The 16,473-nt window shown below is 49.1% G+C and overlaps 1 protein-coding gene across 4 annotated transcripts in view; it reads left to right on the forward strand.

Moving 5' to 3' along the window:
* The window catches only part of Dennd2b (DENN domain containing 2B), a 114,313-nt gene that overhangs the window by 95,313 nt on the left and 2,527 nt on the right, over window positions 1-16,473 (forward strand). For 3 of the 4 annotated variants that reach the window (XM_032892934.1, XM_032892933.1, XM_032892935.1), the window contains 11 exons: window positions 219-434; window positions 1,311-1,407; window positions 2,260-2,304; window positions 2,839-3,023; window positions 3,604-3,713; window positions 4,175-4,244; window positions 7,109-7,186; window positions 7,625-7,822; window positions 11,352-11,500; window positions 15,084-15,261; window positions 15,700-15,741. In XM_032892934.1, the coding sequence (XP_032748825.1) occupies window positions 219-434; window positions 1,311-1,407; window positions 2,260-2,304; window positions 2,839-3,023; window positions 3,604-3,713; window positions 4,175-4,244; window positions 7,109-7,186; window positions 7,625-7,822; window positions 11,352-11,500; window positions 15,084-15,261; window positions 15,700-15,741 (1,368 nt within the window). The remainder of the gene's footprint in view (window positions 1-218; window positions 435-1,310; window positions 1,408-2,259; window positions 2,305-2,838; window positions 3,024-3,603; window positions 3,714-4,174; window positions 4,245-7,108; window positions 7,187-7,624; window positions 7,823-11,351; window positions 11,501-15,083; window positions 15,262-15,699; window positions 15,742-16,473) is intronic. The other variant, XM_032892936.1, reaches the window with a different exon arrangement.

Below are 16,473 nucleotides of genomic sequence, written 5' to 3' on the forward strand. Positions count from 1 at the left end.
AACTTCCTTTGAGGAAGCAAGTATTTAATCTAGCATTCACCTGGTCAGTGAAAAACTAAGGTCTTTAAAGAGGAAACTCCAGTATATTCAATTTCTAATGGGGAACTGGTGAGAGCTGAGGATGCCAGCCTTTTAGCTCTAGCCACAGATACCAGCAGACAGATATTGGTAAAACATTTGTGGTGAGCCCCTCTCTCATATCCTGTCCCCCATGCCAGCTGTCCCTGAAACCCAGCAGCCAGTCCCTGCGCAGTGGGAACTGGTCAGAAAGGAAGAGCCATCGTTTGCCACGATTACCCAAGAGGCATAGCCATGATGACATGATGCTGCTGGCTCAGCTGAGCCTGCCATCTTCACCCTCCAGCCTCAATGAGGACAGCCTCAGCACCACAAGCGAGCTGCTGTCCAGCCGCAGGGCCCGTCGCATTCCCAAGGTATCCTTCCCACATTGAGCCCAAGGCAGTAGGCAGATGGGTGGGCAGGCAACCAGCTATGCTCTGGCCTTCCTTCTTTCCTTCCTTCCTTCCTTCCTCCTCTAATCTGGGCTGCTTTTTTAGTTCCCCTTGAATAGATTGAGGATAACCTTTCTCCCTTGTCCCTTCTTTATCAATAAGATTGCACTAACCCCTTCCCAGTACTGAGATGTTAGAGGGAGGGAAAAGACTAGTTGAGCTGAGACTGTTACCCAGTGTGACAGATGAATTTGGGTTCTTGGGCACATAAACATCTTTGGCCTTTCAGGGACCTAAAGATTCAGACCAGCTCTTCCCATGTCTCAGAATCAAAGATTCAGCAATGATGTGCACATGTGCCTGACCCTCAGCCCAGAGCAGCAGGATTTAGCTAAATGGTATTTTTAGCTTGAAAACAATGCTTGGGTATATTGAGAATTTAGCTTCTTCCTGTCAGGCCCCAGGTTATGGCCCAGAGAGGAAAGGCTAGAATCCTTGTTCCTGTTTTTATATCTGAGAAACTCTTTGTCTCCATCGGTTCAATGACTCTTGGGACCCAGGAGCTCCCATCCTGTCTAGTTTGATCACAGTTCCTTCCTTTGGGGAGCTAAGTTTAGTGTCCGTGTCTTGGTGCAGGAACCTACTCCTGGGCACAGAGTAGATGGAGAGCCACCAAGGATGGCTGGTAAGCCTCCACTGTGGTCATTTTAATAGGAAGACCAGTGCTGGACCCTGTTGGACCAGTGCAAAAAGCTCTTGCACACCTATAAGGGAAAGAATGGGCTCATAATGTATCTTCATGGATAGGGGCAGCTGCTGTTAGAATTATCTCACCTTCTCTGCTTTTTCTTTAACCAGCTTGTCCAAAGAATTAACTCTATCTATAATGCCAAGAGAGGAAAGAAGAGGTTGAAAAAGCTGTCTCTGTCCAGCCTTGAGACAGCCTCATTGAGAGGTAGGTGTTGATGTCTAAGCTGGGTCACCTTTGCGGGTCCTTGAACATCAGGAATGGGAAGAAATGTGGATGGGCTTCGATTTATTTCACCTGCGATTGTAGTGGGATCCTCTGCTTCATAGGAGAGTAGCAAGCACCCGTCCAGAAAATGGCCACAGAAGTGGGAGGGCCTGAGAGGAAATTAGCTCTGGAATGGTTTCCCTCAGGCTTTGGACTATTAGACCTTGAGTTAGGACATGTGAGAATCTGCTTTGAGCAAAGGGGAAGGCCAGACCTACTGAGCACTGTGGTCTGCTTTCCATACCAGATCTTGGACTATCTGAGGCAGGTCCTTTGTCTTCCAGGCATTTAGGCCTCTCTGCTGGCTCAGCCTTCACCTTTAGGCCCTCAGCTTCCCAGTAGGTGTTTGCATATAGGTTAGCACTGGAGGCCTGATCTCTGAGGTATCCTGGTCCTGAGCCATTTACCTTCTGCCCTTAGATGCCTAATCATTGGCCCAGAGTAGCCCAGACTAGATTTAAGTCTATTCCTCATTAGTGAAGTTGGGAGGCCCACAGATCAGGAAGATAGCAGGTAAATGCACTTGCTGCCAAGCCTGCCCACCAAAGTTTGAGGCCACAAAACCTGTGTTAGGAGGAGAGAATCAACTACAAACTTCTGATCTCCACATGAACTGGCTGCATGCATAAGCCCATATACATTCATTCATTCATTCATTCATTCATTCTCTCTCTCAAACACAAACACGCACACAATGAATGTAAAAACTTTTTTTAAAAAAAAGAATTTGGGAAATAGACTCCAAAAATATTTGCTGTAGGCCATCGTGTCTGCCTGTTGTTACTTTTCCAGATGAGAACAGTGAAAGTGAAAGTGACTCTGATGACAGGTTCAAAGGTAAGGCAACTTCCCTCCCCACCCCGAGGGAATCAGCTTGCTCTTCTGCATGTATGGGCCCAGGGTCCCAGACTGGCCCTGGAGTACGGGGAAAGTCAACAGGAAGGCAGCTAGCAGACCACCAGAGCAGAAGGCTATAGAGAAATTCCTTCTGTGAGCTCAGCCCTTCAGTTTTAAGTCCAAAAGTTGGTCTCCCAGTGTCAAATTTAAAGCTGTTAACTGTCCATCCTTCCCAAGCCATAGTTCTGGAGACTGTCTACTAGATTTGCTGTATAGATATTGTAAATCTGGAGGGCCAGGGGTGGGTTCAGATTATAATCAACTCTTTTGGTTACAAGAATTGTGCCATAAACTGAGAAGATTGTCCTCTGGCACCTTAAGGCCACCTGTGTCTAGAGAGGAGGCTGAAAAGTCAGATAAGACTTATGTACATAGAAGTTATTGAGAAATGGAGCTCTGCGTCAGGTGATGGGGCTGATGGGAGGTCTTTGTGTGGCCGATCTGGTTGTCTCCTAATGTGAGGCCTGCCCCCAGCCCACACACAGCGCTTGGTCCACATCCAGTCAATGCTGAAGCGCGCACCCAGCTATCGGACACTGGAGCTGGAGCTGCTCGAATGGCAGGAGCGGGAGCTCTTTGAATACTTTGTGGTTGTGTCCCTCAAGAAGAAGCCATCTCGTAACACCTACCTCCCTGAAGTCTCCTACCAGTTTCCCAAGGTGAGTGTGCTGTTCCCGGATGTTCCTCCTGCCACTCTCTAGTTCATGTGCTCTCCCACACTCTATAGGTAGGTAAGTCACCCATTCAGTGTCGTTCAGTGTGTTCAGAGTCACAGAGGCATCACTACACTCCATTTTAAAACATCTTACCATTAAAGAAATCCCCCTACTCACTAGCAGGCAATCCCTGCCCATGACCTTGTGTCTTAGCGCCCTCTGCTCAGCAGCCAGTCTGGCTTCCTTGGAAGCCACAGGTATCTCTGACCTTGCATGTCTGTATTGTCTTTTCTCCTGCCGTTTTCCTGGCTGCTGCTTCCTCACATTTCGAGCAGCAGAAGCCTGCTGCTGCTCCCCACATGCACATTTCTCTTTCTCTTCACTCTATCTCATTTGAGGCACACTCTGAAATGTTGGTTACTTACCTGCCTGACCAGAATGCAGGGTCAGGGATAGATTTTGTCCGTTCCATTTGCATCCACAGCCCCAGCACACAGGAGATGCTTTTCCATCCCCCTACCCCGACTACCTAGGGTCCTTGTCATCTCTCAGTTACTTCTCCTCATATTCCTCTTCCTGGCAGCTGGACCGACCCACCAAGCAGATGCGGGAGGCAGAAGAAAGGCTCAAAGCTATCCCCCAGTTTTGCTTTCCAGATGCCAAGGACTGGCTCCCTGTGTCAGAATACAGCAGGTGAGATCTGACTTGGTCTAGCTGTAGGAGAGAAGAGGATGCAGACTCATTTTCCCCTATGGTGGTGTACAACTAAGTGGGGCATGCCCTAGTTTTGGCCTCCTTTCTTTCTTTTCTTCTTCTTCTTTTTTTTAACCCTTAAAGTAACCTGAGTCTTTTCTTTTTTTTTAAGAATTATTTAATTTAGGTAGATGAGTACACTGTAGCTGTCTTCAGACACACCAGAAGAGGGCATCAGATCCCTTTATAAATAGATGATTGTGAGCCACCATGTGGTTGCGGGGAGTTGAACTCAGGTCCCTTAGAAGAGGAGTCAGTGCTCTTAACCGCTGAGCCATCTCTCTAGCCCCAAACCTGAGTCTTAAAGTAACCTGATATGGCAGTCCCTATTTTGGGAGCTGTGTCCTGAGTCTTCTTCATAAGCTCTTTGATGCCAGACCTCTCCCTCCTTCCTGTTTCAGTGAAACCTTTTCTTTCATGCTGACTGGGGAAGATGGTAGCAGACGCTTTGGCTATTGTAGGCGCTTACTGGTGAGTAAGACTATTCAGTTCTCAGAGGTTGGTGGGCAGGGGAGGGCCAGGACATTTGTATATCTCTGTGTACCCTTCTGCAGCATTAGCCTGTGTCAAAGCCTGTGATCCGTTGAACCTGTCCCTAGTACTTGTACTTGCACAGCTGAGGGACCCCTGGGATAGCAGGGCTCAGAGTAGCCTATCTGATAGGACCCTAAGACTATGTGCAATGGTAGGTGGGACGGATCACCTTCTGCTTGGCTGTTAGAGCATCTTAGCTTTCTCGACTTTTCTTTGTATTCTTCCTTGGATTGTCCTCTTAGATTGCTGACCTCTGGTTATGACCATGTTACCCACAGTTTATATTTGCTCATTCAGGTAAGTAGAGCCCAACCTTATTCACCCCACAGCTGGCCAGCCTCATGTGGGGAGGAACTCTCACCATGCTCTGGTAGAGCTGCCATTCGAGCAGGGACTGAGATGCACACCTCCTCTGGGGTTCTTGGAGAAATATTTTGAACTTAGTGGAAAGATAGAATTTTGAAAATAGAAACTTTTTTTTCTCCCTAAAGAGCAATCTCTGTTTCTTTCATTCCTGGGAAGGGGGTTGCTATAGAGCTACAAAGAACTAGAGGGAGAACAGAGCCCATTGCCTGTCTTCCCTTTCATTCTCCTCAAAGGTCAGTCATTGGGTCGTTGACAGTGTTCTTTGGTTTCCTGATGTTAGTAGGAGAAGGCTGTGTCAGTTACCAGTGTAGGGACAGATAAGGGAGATCCTAGACTGGAGTCTTGTATAGAAAGAGTCCTGAAAGAAGAGTTTGGGGGCATCCATCCAACAGTGTCCATCCACAAGCATCCATTATACACCTATTGTAGGCCAGGCCATATACTAAAAATATATAAACAAAAGTCCAGCACATATCCCTCAGTGTACAGGAGCTGGTCCAGTAGAGGAGGCCAACTTTTAGTATTGGAGGCAAGGTCTGTGGGAGTATAAGTTTGCCTAGGATCTGCCATGCTCCAGAAGATGCTTCAGTGGAGTTGTGTCTCTTCTTTTACAATCTTTATGATAGCCTGTGGAGTACTGTTATCTCTGACCTGTAGATTAAGAAATTGAAACTCCAGGATGGAGTGACTTATCCAAGGTCACACAACAGTGTGTTGCGAGCCAGAACTGATTTCCAAATCCTTTATCACCAGTCTGGCATTCTTGGATCCCTACCCCAACCCCAGAGGATGATCTAGGGAGAAAACTGTATTTAGCGATTGAATGCTTAGTGTGCTGAGGGCCAGGGGAGGGGTCCAGATGCCAGGCTGGGAACCAGGCAGAGACCCAGCATGTGCCTGGATCCCCAGGGCATAGGGAGGAACGTTTTAAAGGCTGCCTTTGACAGCACATGGATGGAACAGAGCTGTGCTCCTTTGCAGTGGGCCTGCTGCCCCTAGGGAAGAGCATGTTTGTCCTGGCGCACTCAAAGAGGGCCTGGGCTGGGTCCCTGCCAAGGGGGCTGGCACTGGCTCGGCATTCCTGCAGATTGGACACAATGATTCTAACCCAAATCCCACATACTTGATTTAATCACTTGGGGCTTTAGGGGAGGTGGGGAGTGGGGAGGGAAAGAGAGAGGAGTAAGTTTCAAACCTAATATGGACAAAACAGATTCTGCCTTCTCTTTAGATCTGTGACTGTGGCCAGCAGGTTTGGAGACTGAAATAGCCCCATCTGTATTTGCTTAGCAGCCTGCATGAGGGGCCAGCACCTGCTGTTTTGCTCCCTCCCCACTAGGCCTTGCCAGGCACTCCAGGCTGCTGAACCCAGAGGCAGCCATGGGGTCCTGCCAGCTTCTTGCTGGAGAATGAACTCACTCTAGTCTACTAACAGGGTTCTGCCCAGCGGTGCTTACAGTATGTGTCTCTTTCTTCAACTACTTGCCTCTTAAATTCCCTTTCCTTCTTTGTTCTCTCTCACTTCATAGCATACCTCTATCCTGTGTCTCTGTGTTCCTTTCTCTCCTTCCTGTCAGAAAACAGCAGGCTTTGGAGGAAAGACAGCAAGATGAAAGGCTACACAGACTCCTGGTTACAGCCTTCTACTTATGCAAGCCTAGGCAATGGCCTAATCTTCGAGAACTCAGCTGTCTCCTCTATAAAACTGGGTGATAATGCTGCTCTCGTATTCTTTTTGTATCTAGTACCAAGACTAGGACTGTTTTAGGAAACATTTCATAAAGCCATTTTCTTCTCTTGTTTTTCTTTTGCCTTCCTTGGGCATGGATCAAGGGAGAAAAGAGGTATTTTGCAGAGTTTCCCTCGTGATGATGGGGAGGGAGGAGATAAGGCCACGTGTCCTATTCTAAAGAGTGTCCACAATCCCTTCTTAGGAGCTAGATTGGTTAAGAGCGCTTGTTGCTCCTGCAGAAGACTCAGGTTTGATTCCCAGCACCTACATGGTGGTTCACAACTGTCCGAAACCCAGTTCCAGGGGACCTAGTGCCCTCCTTTGGCTTCATGGGCACAAGGCTCACCTGTGGATGAACTAGTCAAAAAAGATTAAATTAAAAAAGAGTCTTGGCATCACATCCTTTGGGGTAGCCTCCTTATGGATATAAATCCGCAAGCCTCCCTGTGACCTCTGCAATGCTGCTGTGTCCTCTGCCAGGCTCTGTCTGTTTTCCTGGGATAAAGGATGGCGCTTCCCTGGAGTTGGCATGAGATTGAGTCTGCCCTCTGGGAATGGTGGCCTTTCTTTGGGAACCTGGTTGAGTTTAGACATTTGGGGTTATCCTTACTAGAGGGACTGTACTTAATGCTCAGTCCCAAGGAAAATGAGGCAGATGTGGTATTCACACATTCTTTGTCTCTCCCTCTCTCCTCCTCTCCAGCCAAATGGGAAAGGGCCTCGGTTGCCAGAGGTGTACTGTGTCATCAGCCGCCTAGGCTGCTTCGGCCTGTTTTCCAAGGTAAGAGATGCTGTCTTTCCCCCATCTAAGACAGCTCTCATAGGAGTATCTGCAGATGCCGAGATAAGAAAATGACCTGTGTGAGAGACAGGGCTTACAGAGCAAGTATGTGGGCTCTCAGAGCCCTGTCTTCCGAGCCTGGCTTACTGCCCAGCTAGCTGGCATTTCCCCAACTCCTGGGTTGACAGTGCCTGCTCTGTAGTGGCCCAGCCTGGAGTCCTTGGAGGCCAGGGGTGCCCAGGAAGCTGTTTCACGGTGCTATTTCTTTTGCCCCATCATTTCCTTCTTGGGGACTAAAGCAGGCCAGCAAGGGAAGTGAATGGCCACGGAGGCCAAGAGAAACAAGACAGGTACAGAGACAGCAGCAGGACAGCTTTTTTGTCTCCTGGTTTCTGGTCCAGCTTGGTCAGAGGCTGGGTTGCCCTCTTCTCTGTCAAGGAGGTGGAGAAGGCGCTCCCAACACTCTTTCCTTTGGGCTGCTGGTGGTGTGCACAGGTCCTAGATGAGGTGGAGCGCCGGCGTGGAATCTCAGCTGCTCTGGTCTACCCCTTTATGAGAAGTCTCATGGAATCGCCCTTTCCAGCCCCAGGGAAAACCATCAAAGTGAAGACATTCCTGCCTGGTGCTGGCAACGAGGTAGGGAATTGCTGCAGTGTTCATTTCTGGCCCTGGGCTGGGTCTAGAGAAGAGCGTGGCCTGCCAGAGTGCAGTCCCTGGGAGGTGTAGAACACTTTCCTGCTCACTGTGTCTGTACTCCTGGTCAGTATGAACAACAGTGTGACCCTGGGAGCTATACGTGTTGTCCAATTGTCTTCTGCTAGGGACTTTGGCTGACTTGTACCCTGGATTAGTATTGATTATGAGCATTCACAAGTGGAGATTTTACCAAACCTTGGGTGCAGTCGTGAAGATAAAGACTGACACAGTGTTCTCCAGGACTGTCTTATCTAGAAGGGGACCTGCTGTTGAATAGTTATATTTATAAATAGTTGATTCCCAAGTGTCTGTAAAAAGAAAGAACAGGATCCTATGAGAATGTAGAACAGGGGGGGTCTATTTTAGTTTAGGGGGGCCAGAGAAAGCCTGCCAAGAAAAGGCCATTTTTCTAGGGGCCTCAGCAATGCATAGGGGGGAGAGTGGAGGGAGATTATTATTGCAAGTGTGGGGACAACAGGTATAGGGCAGGAGCGAGAGCAGGGCAGGTGCTGTGCAAGCACTTGAAACAGATCAAGATGCCTAGAGGGTGTGAATAGACGTAGGTGGGCAAGCAAGGACCCAAGCTCAGTGTTTGTGCCTGCACACACTTAACAGTGCTAAGAATTTGGGGTTTTAGCCAAAAGAGGATTAAGATTCACTCTGCTGTGAATCTTGTGTGCAGACTGTTGTGAAGAGAATGGGCAGGAGTGAAAATGGAGACAGTGAGAATACAATTGCAGTAACACAGGCAGGAGATAGGAGCCTGGGCTAGAGTATGGTAGGGAAAATGAAGAGAAATAGATGGATTTGAAGCAGTAACACTTGGAGTTTTCCTGGAGGTAGAAAGCATGACCACGATTCTTAAGTCCAACCTACAGCTTTCTGTCCTAGGGAAGAGGGTGGATAACGGAGCCATATCTGACTATGGGAGCCTATAAAGGATAAGAAGGAGAGACTGTCTTATCACTTAAGTCTAGTGGGAGCCAAGTGTATAGACAGGGACAAAGTGAAAGCCCAGTTCTGAGGAACCCTCAAGTAGAGCGGTAGCAACTCTGAAGTTGGAAGACAGTAAATAAGGAGAGCGGGGTTGGGGATTTAGCTCAGTGGTAGGGCGCTTGCCTAGCAAGCGCAAGGCCCTGGGTTCGGTCCCCACCTCCGAAAAAAAAAAAGAAAAAGAAAAAACAACAACAACAAAAAGAAAGAAATAAGGAGAGGAAGTGGCTGAGAAGCTAAAGAAAGGGAGCCCCAGTGAATAAGGGTTAAGTAATATCCCAGTCAGGTACCACCGAGGTGCAGCAAGGCCATTGACAAGGAACGGACTTCAGGTGGAGCCCAGGGGCGGCTGGGTGAGTGGAGAAGTGAGGGATGAGACAGCTCATGTAGACAGCTCCTCTGGGGCGTGGCACTGAAGAGAACGAGGAGGTGGATGGAGGGAAGAGTGAGTATGGAGCTGATGGAGGCCAGGGTAAGGGGTAGGAAGGTATTATTGAAGATGGCTGTTTGCATGCTGATGGGATTGGCCCTGGGTGAAGACATTGGCAATGCAGAAGAAGGAAGGACAACCCACTGTCACCAGAAGGTGCAGGCAGTGGTCTCCATGGACGCTGTGTTCTGTTAGGAGAGGAGGGGGAAGATGGTAGCTTGTAGACTTGGATTCTCACGAGATGGCTTTGGTTTCCTCAGAGTAGAAAAGCAGAGGCATCTCAGAGTAAGAGGTGGGAAGATGAAAACTGCTGCTGGTGGGAGGACTGACCTCGGAGTCACAGAAGTGTGCAGGCAGTGACATGCCGGCAGGCAGTGACATCTTCCTGAGAGTCTCTACATATCCTAGGATAAGAGAGACTTTTGAGTTTCGTGAGTTGTCTGGGGCAGGATAGCTGACCCTACCTTGAAGCCCAGGGCTTACCCTGGAGTTCTTCAGTTCTACTCTTCCTAGGTCACTTCCTAAGCCTGGTTGCTTCTCTCTGACTAGGGCTACTTCCTGTCCCCTGAGTCCTCTTGTTTTGGCCTTAAAGGCATTTCCTCCTTCTTATGGACTCCAAGTCACTCATGCTGTAAGACACCTCAAACTCTCAGAAACTTCCCAGGAGTGGGCAGGTGCCAGCTTCCCTTCCTAGATGCACTGCCAGGGCTCTCTGCAGATCTTCGCTATGTTCGCTCTACTGCTATCCATGGGCTGTCCCACTAGGTTGCTGTCTGATTCCCAGCCCCTAGAGGCAGGAGCAGCATGGGGCTGGGGGTTAGAGGCTGGAAGTTAGAGAGTAGCACTTACTGGGGCTACTTGCAGGGCTCTCAGGAGGCAGGGCTAGCGTTTCGTTTTCTCTTGTTTTAGGATGGGGACAGGTATTAGGCAGGATACAAGGGCTCTGACATAACTGCTATGGCATGCCTTCAGCCCACACCCATCAAGCACTTAGGGGTTCCCCTTCATTGTGCTGATCACTAGCTCTTCCTGGGGTTCACTACCTGCAAAGAAAGAGTGCACACAGCTCTTGGAGTCCCCTTCATCCCTGTTGATGTTTTTCAGAACCCAGGGTGGTGAATACTGAGCTAAGAATTCCTTCACTTGCAAAAGCAAACAGTGCTTAGGGGACTGGAAGTCACCCAAGTCAGAGATGAGAAATGAACTCTCTAAGTAACTGGAGCAGATCTGAAGAGAACAGTGAGACACACCTGGGGCAAGCCCCTCGCTGGGGATTCGCTCTGACACGAGGCCATACAGGATAGTTTCCTACCTCGGGTTCTTGGAAACCTGCGTATCTATCACTGCTGCTGTCCAGATGATGAGTTAGCAGTTCCTGTCACTGCGGAGGTCATCTGCAGCCCCTCTCTCCAGCCCCCCACACCCATGCCTCCAGGAAGGGGCTTTGGGTGCCGTTAGGCAGACCTCTGAATCGTTCCTAGAGGAGAATACAGGTAGGCCTGGCTTCATAAGGACAGCCCTGTGTCCTTGCAAGATTTTTGGAATCGCCAGATCTTTCCTAATCCCTAGCACGGGGCTTACAGTGGTGGAGATAAGGGACAAGATGGCAGGACAGTCATTGGAAGGAACTGTAGTAGGAACGGGAGGGGACATGGCAACAAGGACAGCAGCATTGTCTTTCCAGAGATGGCTGAGGCCAGCCCTCCTAAGTACTGCATTCTTCCTATGGCCTGGAGAGCAGTGGCTGATTGTGGGGTCTGCTGAAGGAGATGGAAAGAAAGCAGGAGACTCCCTGGCTCTCCGTATCCATGGGAGATCTGGTCCCTAGTGCCTTTCCATCTCCACACTTAGGCCTCCTGCCCATAGGCTGGGTGTTTACTGGGAGCAGAGCTAGATTTGGAAGGAAGGGGAGACTGGGTCTCCTGTATCATGAGGGGATTGGAGAGCCTCCAAAGAAGACTCAAGGGAGAAGCAGCCAGCAGATGCTATGTGTGCAGTCTGGGCCCTCACCTAGCCTGCTTCTGCTCTGCCTTGACTTCCCTACAGGTGTTAGAGCTGCGTCGGCCGATGGACTCCCGGCTGGAGCACGTGGACTTTGAGTGCCTCTTCACCTGCCTCAGTGTGCGCCAGCTGATCCGAATCTTTGCCTCGTTGCTGTTGGAACGCAGAGTCATTTTTGTAGCAGATAAGCTCAGGTAGGGCCCAGAGGACAAGGAAGGAGGGAGCGGGTGGCATACACATGAATTATTTAGCAAGTCTTGGTGTATCCCACACATTATGTATTAGAGTGCTTGCTCTTATATGTGCATGTGTCTGGGTAGAGATGTCATAAAGAAGGGATAGCAGGCCTGTGGAGAGGGGATAGGTAGTAGGATTGAGAACTCAGTAGGACTTGGCCTGAGGAAGAAGAGGGGCACTTCCTGTGGAGCAACTCTAGCCAAGCTGCCTGTGTGGGATGTTGAGTTTCAGGGGTGACGGACCCCAGGGGTACTGTGTGAGAGCTGCTAAGTTATTCCGTAGGGGCTGGCTGAGGGAAACTTGGAGAAGTGGTGGATAGAAATAATCTAGCTTCCAGGGAGCTGTGGAGAAGGGCAAGACGGGGCCTTGGGTGGTGTGGAGGGCAGAGATTACAGTCTGCCTAGCCTGAGGTGGAGGCAGGGAGACAGAGAGGGAGAGGGAGAGGGAGGGGGAGGAGCTTCAGAGACTAAAGGTCTAGGGGGCTGGGACAGCTAGTTTGAGGAGGCTAAGAAAAGAGCTGGATGGGTCCATAAGACTTGGTCCAACAGATAGGCACTTTGAATTTAGAGGTAGAGATCTGTTTGTGACCATAGGGAGCAGTGGAGGTGATGCTCAGGGGACCTGAGACATCTAGGCAAAGTGAGTTCTCAGCAGCCGAGTGTTTGTTAAGGACATGGGGTGCATGCAGGGAGAGGATGGAAGGCTGGTGAGAACTTGTCACTTACTCTTCTTACCAAAGAAGCCACCGAGAAGCCAACGCAGTAGTTTCTCTAGGGTGGTGTGTGTGCTGTCACTTAAGCTTCGTCATTAAGCTGCATGCTGTGCTGTGCTTTGAGTCAGGTGTGACGGGGAGGGCAGTAGAAGTTCTTGCTGGCTTCTCCTCTAGTGGGTACCAAGTCCCTGGTGTACTTTCTTCCGTGTGCACAAGGAGGTAGTTGAGAAGAGGATCTATCGCTCTCTCAGGCAATGGGGCAGGAACCTTGGCCATTGCTCAGCTAAGGGAAAGGAGAAGGAAAAACTGGAATAGTGGTTGCTGTTTGGAGACAGGATCTCACTGTGTAGGTCAGGCTGGCTTTGACCTTGCAATCCTCCATTCCTGAGTGTTAGTATTAGAAGTGAGTGCCACTACCTCCAGCTGAGCTGCCCACTTTTCCAGAGATGGTGAGGGTTGAGAAGCAAAGGCTGCCCCTTTCATACTCCTTTCACAGTTGTAGAGCTCTGTGTACTACAGTCTAGGTCAGCCGTTTTCAACCTATGGGTTGAAACCCCTTTGGTTGTGATCCACCATGTGGTTGCTGGGATTTGAACTCAGGACCTTTGGAAGAGCAGTCAGTGCTCTTAAGCACTGATCCATCTCTCCAGCCCTTCAAGGCCTATCTTGCCCTTTGTAAAGGGGCCCACTCTGGCAGCTAAGACTAGGAATGAATGACAGAGTGGTATTCTGTCTGGAGTGGCCTAGCCAGATTGGAATGTGGCCCCTAACAGTACCTGGACCCTGAGTTTTCTGTTCCTTAAGGGGTCACACACAGACACCCACACCCATTCCCCTTCTACTCCAGGCTGACCCTCTTCTTCCACCCACACCAAAATCCAGCTCCTTAGGACTATTAAATACAGCTATTGTCTCCTGTGGTTGCAGCTGCCTCTAAGCACATTCCAGAAGGAAAATACCCCAGGGTCCTGTTTTGTGGCCCACTTGGCATACAAGAGTTACCAGTCTTGGATCTTAGGCAAAAGTTGTCCTTTTCATGGGAGTCTGCCTGCCTGAAGGCGGGTTGGGTAGCTCTGCAGTAAAACATGGACCAGAACTGTGGCGGGTCCAGCACAGCTCATGCCCCCTCTGTGCCCTTTTAAGTTTTTCCTAAATCCTTTTTGTGTGCGTGTGTGTGTCCCTTGGCTTGAAGCAGACCTTTTCCAGATCTTTCCCAGATTACTTTTCTTGCTGTCCCCAGGAGAATGGCTTTCAGGGTCAGGGCACCTAGGTCTCCAGGCATAGCAGTATTCTACATGCCCTTTAGGTTACAAGTTAGTCACACAGGGCCCTGGCTGACAGTTACCTATGACTATTTTGTGTTAGACAAAAGGAGCAGTGACTGATTTTTGGTTTTTTTTGTTTTTTGTTTTTAAGATTTATTTTTATTTTATTTATATCCACACCAGAAGAGGCATCGAATCCCATTACAGATGGTTGTGAGCCACCATGTGGTTGCTGGGAATTGAACTCAGGACCTCTGGAAGAGTAGTCAGTGCTCTTAACTGCTGAGCCATCTCTCCAGCCTGTGACTGATTTTTGTAATAGATAGGTCTCAATTTCTCTCTCTCTTGTGGGATTAGGTATAAATGTGTGAGTCCATGCTACAGCATCCCAGGGAGAACCCAGATCCTTTTGACTATGGAGTAGATGTCACAACATAACCAAGAATGATCCCAAACTTGCTGTGCTTTGTAGCATAGGCTGGTGTGGAACTCACAGTCCTCCTATCTCGGTCTCCTAAATGCTAGTATGACAGTTGTGTACTTATAGGCCCAGGGGACACAAGAGTTTTCCTGGTTGATGGGTGAGGCTCTCTAATGCAAACAAAAGTGTGGTTTAAAATGAGCTGGGCTCTAGGCCTTATGTCTTCATCTGTGATGTAGTCACTAGGGGAGGGGCTTCTTTAGTGTAGGTCTTGCTGCATTGTACAGGCAGGGTTCAAATGATCATCTGTTATAAGCCTCTAGCTAGCTGCTGCTGAAGTGCTTGTCACAGCACTCAGTTTGTTTAGAGGTCCTGTGGCTTTCTCCTGACAGGCCAGCTGTGACTCCTGTGTCTGCTGGTGCCTCACACCAGACCTATGTACAAGCTGGGTGTTTGTACTCAGTTTTGCCTGTGAAACTTTAGGATTGCCAGCTGTGATTGTCCTCCTGGTTTCCCTTTGGTCACAGGCTCCTGTAGCTCTATGTTCTGGAGGCATGGAGCCCCCTCCAGGACAAGAAAGGGATGACCCCAATGAGACCTGAGAATGGTATAAGTCACTGCCACACCTGCTGATTTCTGTACTTTCCCTTCAGTCAGATCATTGTTAATCAGCTAAGGAGAAAGAACTAGAAAGCCAGGGGCAGAGCAGGACTGGGCTAGAAACTGGTTGTGTCCTGGCTGCCTCTAATGGCAAACTGGCTGTCCCACCGAACACAGCTGTAAGGCGGGACAACTTGAAGGACTTCTGCAGGATTTTCCAGCTCCTGCACACTAGAGCTTTGTTGATAAGTTCCTTTGTTCTTCCTAGTCTGAGCTAATTCTTCCACCAGCTCAGGCCTGTCTATATATCTGGACGTGAGTGTACAAGCATGTATATGTGAAAGACACAGATACACATGTGCATGCAGAATCCTTAGTATGTTCAAGTGTGCTGATCACATACCTTTGTGGCCGTTTCTTGGTAGAGTCCCTAAAAGTGCAGTTCATCAAAGGATATCCTGAGCCCCTGTAGTGTCTAATTATCCTTCCCTAAGGGTGTTGGCCCTGAGCTCAGGTGCCCTGTCTCTCTGTCTGTCCATCAGTACCCTGTCCAGCTGCTCTCATGCGGTGGTGGCCTTGCTCTACCCCTTCTCCTGGCAGCACACCTTCATTCCTGTCCTCCCAGCCTCCATGATTGACATTGTCTGCTGTCCCACCCCTTTCCTGGTTGGCCTGCTCTCCAGCTCCCTTCCCAAACTGAAGGAGCTGCCTGTGGAAGAGGTAAGGCACCTGGGGCATCTGCTGGGGGCTGGGGAGGAAGAAAGGCTGTTGGAACCTTCTTACCTCAGACCTAGTCTTCAGACAGCTTCTGTCCTTTCTCCTGGGAGGTTTATCTGGCTGATTCTTTCCTATCATCTATCCCTGGGAACACGGGAGGTCTGGACACCTATCAAAGGCTTGCAAGAGGGCTGGAGAAGTGGCTCAGTGGTTAAGAGCACTGACTGCTCTTCCAGAGGTCCTGAGTTCAAATCCCAGCAACCACATGGTGGCTCACAACCATCTGTAATGCGATCCAATGCACTCTTCTGGTGTGTCTGAAGACAGCGACAGTGTACTCGTAAAAAAAAATAAAATAAATACATCTTTTAAAAAAAAAAAAAAAAAAAAAAAAGGCTTGCAAGAATCAGTCCCTGATCACTGCTTCTGACCCTTTCCCAGGCACTGATGGTGAATCTGGGATCTGACCGATTCATCCGACAGGTAAGAGCAGCATATACAGAACCTGGGCTGCCCCAGGGAAGGGACCGGGCACTCAGTCACCACTCTGCCTGCTTTGTGAGCTCTGAATTTCAAACTCACAGAACAGACAGGGGTAGTGGAGAAAGTTGATTTCAGAACCCATAACCTCAATGGGATCTGCCTTTCTAGTTTTTGTCCTTGGTTTCACCTTGGTATAAGGTCTCACTGTCTAGCTCTGGCTGACCTGGAACCTGTGACAGTTCTCTGGGTGCTGGGAAAGCACAAGTTCTAAAACAGAAAATGGACCTCAGAATTTTTCTGAGCCACTATTTTCATCAGATAACACCTCTCTAGAGATATTCTGGGGATTATAAACACCACTGAAATGTGCTTTGTACTATAAAGCTTTACAGTCATTGCCACAAAAAGCCTTCATTAGTCATGCAATCTTCTTGCTTCTCATAAAGGAGCATAACCTAGCATATCCCCTTTGGGAACAGATTGTCTATTACACACCGCTGACAGAGCTAAGGACTCCCAAGTTTAAGGTACCAGGATACAGCCACTGCACAGGACTGTAGAGTCAGGAACAGCAGTCTCAGTACAGGTTAGGCCAGTCTCCCTGCTCCAAGCTCACTGTACTTCCCACATGGTTGAAAGAAGGATAAGGGAGATGGGGTAGGAATTCCTGGATGGTCCAGGCCATAGTGTACAAGGAATTAGCTGTTCTTCCTTCTGTGTCACATGGGCAAG

The sequence above is a fragment of the Rattus rattus genome, chromosome 2 (assembly GCF_011064425.1).
Source record: "Rattus rattus isolate New Zealand chromosome 2, Rrattus_CSIRO_v1, whole genome shotgun sequence".
NCBI classification, from domain to species: domain Eukaryota; kingdom Metazoa; phylum Chordata; class Mammalia; order Rodentia; family Muridae; genus Rattus; species Rattus rattus.